We start from the raw sequence: 12201 nt of genomic DNA on the forward strand, positions 1-12201 counted from the left end.
TGGGTTTGGGGCTTGCGGACCAGACATGGACACTGCCCTTGTGGCACCATCGTGTGCCAGGTGCCGTGCCTGGCGCATCACAACACAGCTCCCGGAGCCCTCTCGGCACCCAGGAGGCAGAGCTGGGACAAGCCTGTTCTCAAGGAGGGAGTGGTCCCACCCAGACAGCCCAGGCCCCCAGATTCCACCTGGCCCTGCCCACCCCAGAGCCCAAGCTGGAACCACAAGTGACCACCAGTCCCACTTTGTCTTGCAGTGGAGCGGGACCGCACCCTGGGCCACCAGGAGCCCCAGTGGAAGGAGTTCCGCTTTGACCTGACCCAGATCCCAGCAGGGGAGGCCGTCATGGCCGCGGAGTTCAGGATTTACAAGCTGCCCAGTACCCACCTGCTCAACTGGACCCTCCACGTCAGCATGTTCGAGGTGGTCCTGGAGCAGTCCAACAGGTGCCTGCCCTGCGCCCCGCGGGCCTGCTCAAGTCTCTGTCGGAGGGTCCGGCCCAGCCCTGGGTTCCGGGGAGGACATTTCCCAGAGGACAGAAGGGGAGCTTCCTGGGCAGCCCACCCTCAGAGAAGAAAGATGGTTGGCCCGAGGCCTCGTGTCACCGTGGGGAGAGGCCCAGCATCAGTCCTGGATTCAAGTCCCCATCCTACTGTCCTAGCTGTGGGACCATGGACAGGTCACTGAGCTCCTGAGCCTCAGTTTCCGCAGCTGTACACGGGCACAGTAACACCTTTGTACGGTAGACGCAGTGAGAAAAGGCATGTAAGGCCCCCAGGTCAGAGCCAGGCGGGGTAGATGCCCCACTAATGATCCCCCAGGAGGGCACTGGAAACACAAAGGCAGCTGTGCCGGCCCTCGGTTAATTGTTCTTTCGTGTCCACAGGGAGTCTGACTTGTTCTTTTTGGATCTTCAGACGCTCCGATCTGGAGACGAGGGCTGGCTGGTGTTGGACGTGACAGCAGCCAGTGACCGCTGGCTCTTGAACCGTAACAAGGACCTGGGACTCCGCCTCTATGTGGAAACAGATGATGGTAAGACTCGGGTCAGCAGCGAACCTTCCCCTGGGGGCTCCTCCGAGGAAGCTGCTGGCGGCAGACGCAGCTGGAGCCCCTCACGTGGCCCTGGAGGCCTGGCCTTTTCCACCTGTGCCGCTGGGGGATACCTCCACCCCTCCGTGGGGGCTAAGTGGGTAGAGAGTGAGGTTCCCGCAGTGCGGGACAGCGGGAGACCCCCTACCAGCCGAGAGCGCCTCCTCTCCTTCTGCAGGACCAACAGTTGTGTTGCTCAGAGTGAGTCCACGTTTTCCCTCCCCAAGAAATGGGAGATTCTTTCTACTCTACGGATCCGCCTTCTGCACCAGGAGTCTCCGTCCTGGGCTGGGCGAGGGGAAGCGCTCACACCCTCAGGCTCTGAGGCAGAGGCCTGGGTGTGAATCTCAGCTCTGCAGCCTTCTAACTCGGTGACCTTGGCAGGTTACTTACCTTTCTAAGCCTCGGTTTCCTCATCTGTAGAATGAGGATTCACACCTTCATTCATTTAGCAGGTGTTTGGATGAGAGCCTCCTGGTGGGCCCAGGGTTGGTGTGTCTGCGGTACAGCGGGGGCCACCATGGCTGGAGCACAGGGGGCTAGGCAACGGCTATGAGGAGGCTGAGAGAAGTGGGCAAAAGAGTAACTCTGAAATAAATGTCATCTTATTTAATAGCAGTGGAGGGGGACAGGATCTGATTCAGCGTTCTATAAAACAACCCTCTGAGACACTCCCCCTCAAGGGGGTGTAGCATCTCTCCCCCTCCTTCAGTGTGGGCTACGCTTACAGACTTGCTTCCCAAAGTATGCCGTGGGCTGGGGCAGTACCTTTGCAGGGGCAACCTGAGCGGCACCCCTCAGCCGGGTGCTCAGGCTCCCATGAGCACGTCATGTAGCTCCCAGACACCCTTGATCTGACGGGGTGGGAACAGCACTTCACCTCCATGGTCTTCGTCCCCAAAACCCAGAACCCCAGTCTCACCATAAGAAAAACATCAGACAATCTGGAACTGAAGGACATTCTACAGAATACCTGACCAGTACTTCTCAAAACTGTCAAGGTCATCAAAAAACACGGGAGGTCTGAGGAATTGTAACAGCCCAGAGGTGCCTAAGGAGTTGTGATGACTATATGCCAATGTGGGACCCTGGGTGGGATCCTGAAAAAAAGACACTGGAGAAAACTAATGAAATCTGAGTAGATCGTGATGTTTAGTAAATAATAAGATACCAATATTGGTTGATTAGCTGTGACAAATGTGGTTCCAGGACAGTACGTGCTGGGGACACAGGCGTGGGAACTGACGTGCAGGTGGATCTGAGGGCGGGGGGACGGGAGTAGCGCGCCGGGGAGGAAGGGTGACGATGGAGAGGAAGGAGACGGCGCCCAGGCTTCCCCGGAGGGACGTCGCCTCGGGGCCTCCGTGCGCCAGTCCCCGGATCCCTCCAGTCCCGCCTGACGGTCCAGACCGGTCCCGCCTACCGCCTTCGCGGCCCGGGGAAGCTCGGCGCCTCGGGCCCTCGGAGCGCGGAGACGGAGCGGGGCGGCGGGGAGCCAGCGGGGCGGCGGGGAGCCAGCCGGGCGGCTGCGTCACCGCCGGGAGCCCCCTGCCCTGTGACGCGCGGGTGGGCGCGCACGGCCGCCGCCTGTCCCCGCTGGGCCCGGAGCCGGAGCCCCAGCCGGAGCGGAGCGGACGATGGCAGCCCTGCGGCTCCTGGAGTCTGCGCTCGGGCGCCGGGTCCCCGCCGGCCGCTCGGTGCCCGCGCTGGCGACGGGCGGTGTGTGCGGCTTCGCCAGCAGCGCCCGCGCGCGTGCCAAGTCCTACGCGGACCCCGTGGAGGCCGTGAGAGACACAGCGCGAGGATCATGGTCCGGGGCTTCGGCCTCTGCGCGATCCCGGAGAGCCTGATAGGGGCGCTGCTCAGAAACGCGTGAAGGACTTGACCGTGGTCAGCAGCAACGTGGGGGAGGGGAATTTCGGGCTCGGCCTTTTCCTGGGGACCAAGCAGATCGCCCGCAGCGTCTGCTCGTACTTGGGGAAGAACTCGCTCTGCGAGCACCGGTACCTGGCGGGCGAGCTGGAGCTGGAGATCATGCCCCAGGGCACCCTGACTGAGCGCATCCGCGCGGGGGACGCCGGCGTGCCCGCCTTCCACACCCCCACGGCCTACGGGACCCTGGCCCAGGAGGGCGGCGCACCCAGCAAGTACTTAGAGGACGGCCACATCGCCATCCTGAGTCAGCCCAGGGAGGTGAGGGAGTTCCACGGACAGCACTACATTCTGGAGCACGACGTCACGGCCGATTTTGCTTTGGTGAAAAGGTGGAAGGCCGACCCGGCAGGAAACGTCATCTTCAGGGCCAGCGCCAGGAACTTCAACGTGCCCATGTGCAAAGCTGCGAGAACCTTAGTGGTGGAGATTGAAGAAATTGTGGACCTGGGGTCGTTTGCCCCAGAGGACATCCATGTTCCTAACATGTACGTAGATCGAGGAAAACAGGGGGGAAAATATGAGAAAAGAAATGAGCGTTTAACGATGCAGAAAGAGGATGATGAAATATGCAAGTCTGCAGATAATATAAGGACACGGGTCATCAAGCAGGCAGCTCTTGAATTTGAGGACAGCCTGTATGCCAATTTGGGCATAGGAATCCCTCTTCTGGCCACCAACTACGTCAGCCCCAGTATAACTGTTCATCTTCACAGTGAAAATGGAATCTTGGACTTGGGTCTGTTTCCACTGAAAGAGGAGGTGGACGGAGATCTCAACAATGCGGGCAAGCAAACAGTCACCCTTCTCCCTGGGGGCTGTTTTTTTCCAGCGATGAATCATTTGCCATGATTCGAGGGGGACACATCGACCTAACCTTGCTGGGAGCCACGCAGGTTTCCAAATACGGTGACCTGGCTAACTGGATGATACCTGGCAAGAAGGTGAAAGGAATGGGGCGTGCGATGGATCTGGTGTCCAGTACCGAGACCAGAGTGGTGGTCACCATGGAGCACTCCACCAAGGCCAGTGAACCCAAAATCTTGGAGAAATGCACCAGACTGTTGACTGGGAATCGGTGCGTGGACCGCTTTGACCAAGAAGGTGAAATCATCACCGAGAAGGCTGTGTTTAACAGGAGAGGACTGTCCCTGATCGAGCTCTGGGACGGCCTGATGGCAGAGAACATCGAAAAGAGCACAGGGAGCACCTTTGCCATCTCCCCGAATCTCAGACCCATGCAGCAGGTCCAAACCTAGCCGGAAAGTGAACCTTGGTCCCAGAGCGTGTGCTTCTCCCTTTAACCTCCTGGATTGCATCCTGAGAAAGCCACAGTCACATCTCTACATTTCACCAGCATCTGGCTGGCTTTCTCCTGCCGTCCCAGACTGGCTGCCACTGGGTAGGCTTTGTTGTCTCAAGAGGGACATGCCTTTAATTAAAAAGAAAAGGAAAACAGAGGCACTGACCTTATACGTCCTGTGAGTTCTGAGAAAGCTCTGCTCCGATCACCCTCCTCCCTGTCTGTGGTATTTACATTAAATTCTATGCAGCTTGAGATGATCCCATGGGAAAGGTTTCACTGAAGTGCCTACTCTCGTGAGTGAATAATGAAATATAGGGAAAAGTGATGGGCGAGGAACTGTTACCGAGCCCAAGCTCACTCTGCTCACTGCATGACAGGTCAGTAAATCGGGAGATGAGTTGTTGAGACAAGGAAGAACGACTTTAATTGGAAAGCTAGCAGACTGAGAAGATGGCAGACTAGTGTCTCAAAAAACCATCTTGTCGCAGTCCAAATCTGGGCTCCTTTTATACAGAACAGGAGGAGAGGGAGGGAACTACTGCAGTGCCAACCAATGGCTTAGCGGGACCACTAATGGTCACTTGTTGACAGTTGCTTGCTTGGGGGAAGGGCTCACTGTGGCATTGACCAAAAGCTGAGCAGGATTGCTTAGGTTGCACCTGCCCCACCCCTATTACAGAACACCTCCACCCAGAGTCTATGTAAGGCACTGGTTTTTTTGGTTTTTTTTTGCGGTATGCGGGCCTCTCACTGTTGTGGCCTCTCCCGTTGTGGAGCACAGGCTCCGGACGCGCAGGCTCAGCGGCCATGGCTCACGGACCCAGCCGCTCCGCGGCATGTGGGATCTTCCCAGACCGGGGCACGAACCCGTGTCCCCTGCATCGGCAGGCGGACTCTCAACCACTGCGCCACCAGGGAAGCCCAAGGCACTGTTTTATTAGAACCATAAAAACATACACACTTACATGTGAATTTGTAACTGGGAGAAACGCTGTCTGAATGAAAGATGTTTTTCCTTTGGCCCTTCTGACTTTCCTTCTGGGGCCTTTCATTTTGTCTCCTTGTAGCCTCACCTCCCCTGCCTCCCACATTTCCCCTCCTCGTAGCTAAATAGATGTCTCTAGAAGGGAAGCAAGACGGTTTAGGCAGCCAGTAAACTGGTAATAGGGGCACCTGAAGGGGGAGAGACCGTTGGTGCAGACATTTCTCCGGGACGTCTCCTCTATGAATAAAGAGCTCGCCTGTGTGTGGCCAAAGGCTGCGGCTTAGGATGGGAGGAGTTCTAGAAACCCGGCCGATGGACTTCGATTGGTTTTTCCATCTCAAATCATAGCATTCCTGTGTCGTCCAGATCAGACCGTTAGACCCTTCTTCTCTGTAATGCAGCCCAAACCAGCCTCTTGTTCATACTCCCTTGAAACTCATGAGAGGCAGTGAGGTACTTCATCCTGAATCCACAGTCTCACAAACTAAACAGAAAAAAATGAGTTTCCGTTTGTGTGTGTGTGTGCATGCGTGCGTGCATGTGTAGGGTTCAAACCCAGGCCTGCTGTGGAGCCCACACTTTCTCAATGTGGCTCCAGGGCTGCACAAAATGAATGGGAGCCCATGGGTAAGAACAGGAAGTTCCAGCTGGTCAAGGAAGGCCTTTCAGAGAGGTTTCCCTGAAGCCTCACCCTGACAGGTGGCCCAGATCCTGGAGTGGAGCGACAGTGCACCTGAGGGGACAGCCACAGAGTATCAGGGGACCGTGACCAGGCGGGCAGTGGATGGATATCACTGAGTGGACTGTGCAGCACCTTCTGGGGCTTCTGGGGAGGAGGACTGATCTGCCCTGCATGTTGGGAGACGTCTTCCAGCATCAGCCTGGGACAGGCAGAGGTTTCCAGAAGCAGACGAGTTACAGGGCTGTTCAGCAGTAGAAGAAGGAAAAGCATTGAGTTCCTAGTTCTCATGCGGTGAGGAAATAGATACCCTGTGGGACAAAAGCACACCTGGTCACAGCTGGCTCCCCTCCAAGGGCTTCAGCCAGGCGTCCTGATTGTCCTTCAACGTGGCACCAGGGTCACATCCATGACCGCAGGCTGAGGTGGGGCAGGGGCTGCAGGGAAGGGGCAGGTGGCACCCAGAGCAGAAGGAGGCCTTGGGGAGAGAACTTGGCCTGGCCCAGGGGGAGGGGGCATGAATCCCCAGGGATGGGATAGGGCAGGGAAGCTGCCAAGACACCCGGGCCCTGATGGGGTAGACTCAGAAATGGGGGGAGGCTGGAGGTTTCGGGGGCCTTCCTGGCCCAGAGGAGCAGCATCTTCATCTGGACCTGCGTGCAGGGGGAGGCCACAGTGTGGCCCCCATCTCGAGGTGTGGCCACACATCCCACGTCTCTCACAAAAGGGACAGCGTGCCTGCCAGCACCCTCACAGTTCAGGTCTAGAGGCAGGGACCCTGGGCCTCAGAGGTTCCTGAAGTTCCTGCCCCTGCTTTCTGGAAAGGGTCCTGCCAGAGCCAGGCAGCCTGGGGGCCACCACCTGGACAGCCGGGGCCTGCCCTGTGACCCAATCTCTCTGCGCCCAGGAGACCCCAATACGATCCTTGACCAGACAGTTGCACAAAGAAAAGCCTACAGTGAACACAGCCTCGGAAGCACCGAAGGTCTCCCTGGCCTCTCAGTGGACAGGGCTCTCCAGGGACTCACAGGACAGGGCAGCTGCACACACAGGCCTGGAGGGCTGCCGGGCCAAGGCCGCCGCATGTGTCCACCAGGTGTGGAGCTCCGCTCCAGTGCCGCGTGGAGGACAGCCGCCCGCCGGCCCCCGTCGCTCACGGCCTCCTCCTGCTGCCCTCACGGGCCTTTCCGGCTGTGGCGGCGCTGCTCTGTGTCTCGTGGCTCTGCATCCTCACGGGCCTGCTCTTCCTCGTGACCCTAACCTGCCATGACCCAGACTCCCTGAACGGCTTCTCCCTGGGCCCCTTCCAGTGTCAGCTCCTGTCTCAGCAGGGTCATCCCTGAGTGGCACCTCTGATGGGCCCAGTGCATGTTTGTGGCAGGTGATGTCATAAGTCAAAGGTTAGTCTCTGGTCGATTAGTTGTTTAGTCAACTGTGGCGCATGGACTCAAGGGTAAAGCACAGCTGCGTAAGGGCCGGTGATGTCCTTGACCTGTAATGTGCAGTGGAGGATCATGAGACCCACTAATAGAACACACATGTTTATGTATGTGCACATGTACACTAGCTGTATAAATGCACACGTGAGTGTACACATACACATATGTGCATGTGTGTATATATATGCCTGTACGTCACTGTTGCAACACTGGGGTGAAATGTACATGGAAGTGGGATGTTCGGCCCTGTGTTTTAAGAAACCTTAACAGTGAGCTTGTAGTCATCCCCTGTTGTTTAGTGTGAGAAAATTCCACCGGGAAAGGAAATGAAGAGATTCTATCACATTCTCATCTTTATGATGAAAGCCAGGAAATAACTTAAATGTCTAAAGATGAACTAGTATCTAAATATTCAGATATACCTACTCAAAGGAATTTTATACATTTGAAATGTTCATAGTTGAGACTCAACAACCGAGAAAATGTTTATGTGGAAAAATTGGGAAAAATACAGACTTCTTTCTTACGCTCACAATATAAATTAACATATGAAAATATCCCAGAAAAATGAAAATGATGCGTTGTAGCAGGGGAGGGGTTGTATGGGTGATATTTTTTCTAAGTTCTTTACAGTTGTTATATATCACTTTGACAATTAAAAAACAAGAGGTCATTGGAACTACAGAGAGCTACAGGAAGATAGTTTTACTGGTGGAGGTGACTTTTCCAGGGATGACCAGTGTGTTTTTTCCGGCATCGTCAGGCTTTAAGCAGCTGCGGGTAAAATCCCAGTTTTACAAGCATCACTACTCCTAGGCTGAGGCCCCAGTCATGTCTCTGCCCACAGCCTTTTCTCTCTTTCTTCCTTTTCAAACCACAAACCCGCTGGTTAAGAACCTAAATGGATAAGAAGGGCTCTGGAATTAAATGCACGTGTCTGAACGTGGACTTGGGGTAAATGTCTCTGCCCGTGGAGCCTGGGGTCTCGTTTGGGGGCATCAGGACGGTGAGTGGCCTGCTCTCGGGTGGAGCTCAGCAGAGCAAGCACTGAGTCCTGGCAGCCGCTCCCGCTAGCCGGGTGTTGTAAATCCTACACTGATCCCCAGGAAGGATGGGGTGGAAGGTAGAACTCGGGCCTCGGAGCCCCGAGATGGATGGGAACCCTGGTTCTGAGAGTCCCCGGTAGTGGTGCTCCGAGCCGTCACCGAGGGGCTCTGATGTTGCCCAGTGAAATGATGGGTCTGGTGTCACCATGAAGACCGGTTGAGATCATCACGTGAACTGACTGAAGGCTGTAAAGCGCTGTCACAACTGGCGGTGCCCTGGCCCATCACTAATCCCGAGCCTGTGCTCCCGAGGACCCTCCCCCTCTCCTGCAGACCTGCCCGCTGGGGGCTGGGGCTGGACTTGGGACTCGGGTCTTCAGAGGAGAAAACCGAGGCCCAGTGGGTCCCCTGCAGCCTCAGGCTCTGTGCTCCTGGCCCGCCCACAGAGAGGTCCCTGCTGTGTCCCCGTGCAGGGCCCCACCCTCGAGTGACCGCCCTCTCTGCTCTCTCCGTCTCAGGGCGCAGCGTGGATCCTGGCCTGGCCGGTCTGCTGGGGCAACAGGCACCGCGCTCCAAGCAGCCTTTCATGGTCACCTTTTTCAGGGCGAACCCCAGCCCCGTCCGAGCCCCTCGGGCAGTGAGGCCCCTGAAGAGGAGGCAGCCGAAAAGAACCAACGAGCTGCCGCCCCCAAACAAACTGCCAGGGATCTTCGGTGAGGTTGGGGACCAAGTGGTGGGGACAGAACCCTCCTGGCCTCAGTGGGGTCAGGCTGACGGTCAGTCACCCAGCCACCTTTCCTGACACCGCTTTGCCCCTGCACCCTGGGGACCAGCCACCGCACGGTCTGCAGGGCTCTGAGCATCTGCCCTCGCCGCCCTGAAGTCCCTTCCTGCCCTCCCTGGCTCACCAGGCCCCCCCTCCCGCACCCCCGTCAAAATCAGGTGCCCCTGGTGGCCCCCGGTGCTGCCCCGGGCGCCCTGCAGGATCCAAGCGTTTGTGTGAAGGTGTCCCTACCAGGCCAAGCCCCTCGGGATCAGAGCCCCCTGGTGCCTTCCTTTCCTTCACGGGGAGCCAGGCTTTGCTTGGCCTCAGTAGGAGCCACTTGTCCTGTGGAATGGGCATGGCTGGAGAGGCGGATGAGGTCAGGGGTGTCTCCGGAGGAAAGGAGGAGGGGCTGCTGGACGGCAGAGGGTCCCCGGGCTGTTTAGTGGACCATCGGGAGTCACAGGCTGAAAGTCAGGGGAGGCTGGGCTGAGCGTGGGGTGGCTGTAACCATGGGGAATCATCTGGAGCCACTTAAGGTTCTTGACCAGGGTCACGGCACCAGCAGAGCTGCAGAGATGGGCTTTATGAGACCAAATGTGTTAGTTTCCCATCAATCATTTACTCAACAAATGAGCCCATCAGGGCGTCCCCCGCCCCAGGAGCTCCCCGTGGTGGGTGCACAGGGCAGGAGCCCCAGCAAAGACCTTGCCCCTTCTGTTCCCCACAGACGACGTCCACGGCTCCCACGGCCGACAGGTGTGCCGTCGGCATGAGCTCTATGTCAGCTTCCAGGACCTTGGCTGGCTGGTAATTCCTGACTCTCCCTCTTTCCTAAATGACAGTCCCCACCTTGAAGATGGCAAGTGTATGTCCAAGAGGAGGTAGACTCATGGGGGATTTGGATTTTCTTGTTTTATTTTCCTCTGTGTTTTTCCAAGTTCTCTAAAGGGAGAATGTGTTGCCTCTGTAGTGAAGAGTGCCTTTTTGTGAAAACCATGAAACTGGAGACTGAATCCTTAGTCATAAGATGTCAGAGCTGCAGCAGGAAAACTGAGGCCAGGGTGGGCAGTGCCTCTGGCCTTTGCTGTGACTGGGGGTGGGCTGGGGAGGACGAAGCTGAGCGCTGATGGCGCATGAAGGGGACGGAGATCGTGCCCAGCCCTGTCTGCTGAGGGTCTTCCGGTGGATGTCAGGCCTCTGGGGGAAACTGCCCTGGGAGGGGCCCGAGGGTGGGTTGATGGGCCCTGAGGCTGAGGGGGGGTAAGGGGCAGCCCTGAGTTGTGCTGTGACAGGTGCTGGACTGGGGGGCTCGGGAGGGGCACATGGATGGGACTCACCTTCTCCCATTACCTGCCCCCAGGACTGGGTCATCGCCCCCCAAGGCTACTCAGCCTATTACTGTGAAGGGGAGTGCTCCTTCCCACTGGACTCCTGCATGAACGCCACCAACCACGCCATCCTGCAGTCCCTGGTCAGTACCGCGTCCCTCTGCCTGGACGCCCAGGGGAGGGGTTTGCAGGGGAGAGGGGCGTGTGCAGCCAGCAGGTGATGGCGGCACTGCTGTGTCAGGGAGCTTTCTCTACATGGAAACCTTTCTGCGTGCACGTGCAGTGAAATCTCACAGCCGTGCAGAAACTGGTCCCCGTGTGGGCCACCCCCAACCTGTGCACCTGAACACACGTGCACGTGGGGGACTTTCACGTCCATGCAGTGGGTACCAGACTTATAAAGCCCCGCCTGCTGGTGGTCAGAGGCACAGCCCGTGCATGATAGGCGGGCATCCCACACGGCTACTTGTGCCCTCGGAACACACACGTGCACCATGTTCACAGGCACGTTCGGCCTCCTGTGTGTCACACACGCCCTCAGGGTCGGGGTGGGTGACACACATGTGGGTTCTGCCCCCTTTTCCTGTGCAGGAGTCACCAGGTACCCCGTGCCCTTCTGGTTTCCCCTCCCGTTCCTTTCCCGTTGGCTCTTTTTTCTGGGTCCCTCTCGGCTCTTTGTGTCTCTACAGGCTTTTGATGCCCTGGTGTCTGGGGAAACTTTAAATGCTGAAAAAGTTTCTAATGGGAACACTGTTGCTGCTGCTTATTGCTAAGTGTTTTAAATGTTTTTTAGTGCTGAGGCTTCTTTCTAGAACATTGACCTGGACACTGTAGTTACAGGTTGTTCAAGGTGATGCCCTAGAGCAAATGAGTTAAGGCAGCATGGACCCCAGGATAATGCCTCTTTTCCCAATGGTCACATGGGATTTGCTGGATCCCTGGGGAGCTGCCTTCCTTGAAGAAGGTCAGGGGTGATGGAGCCTGTCCTGGCAGCAGGCTGCTCAGAGCTGGGGCTTCTGGGGTAAGGCTGGGCTCTGGGGACCGGGCGCCAGGCTGCCGGACAGGGCCCCCCATGAGACGGCTTCGCCCAGGTCCTGCTCAGCGGCCTCCGTGAAGCCTGGGAGGTCCCGGTGGATGGAAGCAGGTTCCCTTTTCTCTCCAGCCCCTGACAGGCTCGGGGGCTGCCTTCAGGGCCCTTCCATGTGGGGCCCCGATGAAGAGTCAGGGTGAACGGCAGCTCATCCTGCCGAGTCTCCAGATAAATATTTTTGTAGAGGCTGCAAGAGCTCACTCAGTCGGGCTGTCTTTAGGGGTAGAGCTGTTTGGAGGAGGGTAGCGGGATCCCCGTGCCAGGTCCCAGTCGTGCCGCGGCCTCGGCCTCAGCCATGGAACTGGGCAGGTGACTCGGTCCCTGTGCCCTCAGTGGTCATCTGCCCAGAACAATCCCTGCCTAGAAATTGTTAGGAGGGGTGGAGGTGCTTTGAGAAACAACAGTGTCGGACACCCCAAGGGTGAGCCTAGAAGTCTGGCCGCTAGCAGGTGTAACACGGACCTTCACCGGCTCCCAGTCTGGAGGGGGAGACGGACCAGAAACAGCTCATGCGGACAAGACACGATCAGGGACGTTG

General features: G+C 57.5%; 1 protein-coding gene and 1 pseudogene across 3 annotated transcripts in view; both read left to right on the top strand.

Annotated features, from left to right (window-relative positions):
• LOC307048196 (bone morphogenetic protein 8B-like) overlaps window positions 1-12201 on the top strand; it is a gene marked incomplete at both ends in the record, with an annotated part of 31531 nt that overhangs the window by 18818 nt on the left and 512 nt on the right. Inside the window, 5 exons of one of the 2 annotated variants that reach the window (XM_079697138.1) lie at window positions 257-446; window positions 887-1035; window positions 8998-9192; window positions 9973-10052; window positions 10606-10773. In XM_079697138.1, coding sequence (XP_079553264.1) covers window positions 257-446; window positions 887-1035; window positions 8998-9192; window positions 9973-10052; window positions 10606-10773 — 782 coding nt within the window. The remainder of the gene's footprint in view (window positions 1-256; window positions 447-886; window positions 1036-8997; window positions 9193-9972; window positions 10053-10605; window positions 10774-12201) is intronic. The other variant, XM_079697139.1, reaches the window with a different exon arrangement.
• LOC307048425 (succinyl-CoA:3-ketoacid coenzyme A transferase 2, mitochondrial-like) lies at window positions 2730-4283 on the top strand (annotated as a pseudogene). The gene has a single exon. The product of its transcript is annotated as a succinyl-CoA:3-ketoacid coenzyme A transferase 2, mitochondrial-like (transcript).

The sequence above is a fragment of the Hyperoodon ampullatus genome, assembly GCF_949752795.1.
Source record: "Hyperoodon ampullatus genome assembly, chromosome: 2".
Classification (NCBI taxonomy): Eukaryota; Metazoa; Chordata; class Mammalia; order Artiodactyla; family Ziphiidae; genus Hyperoodon; species Hyperoodon ampullatus.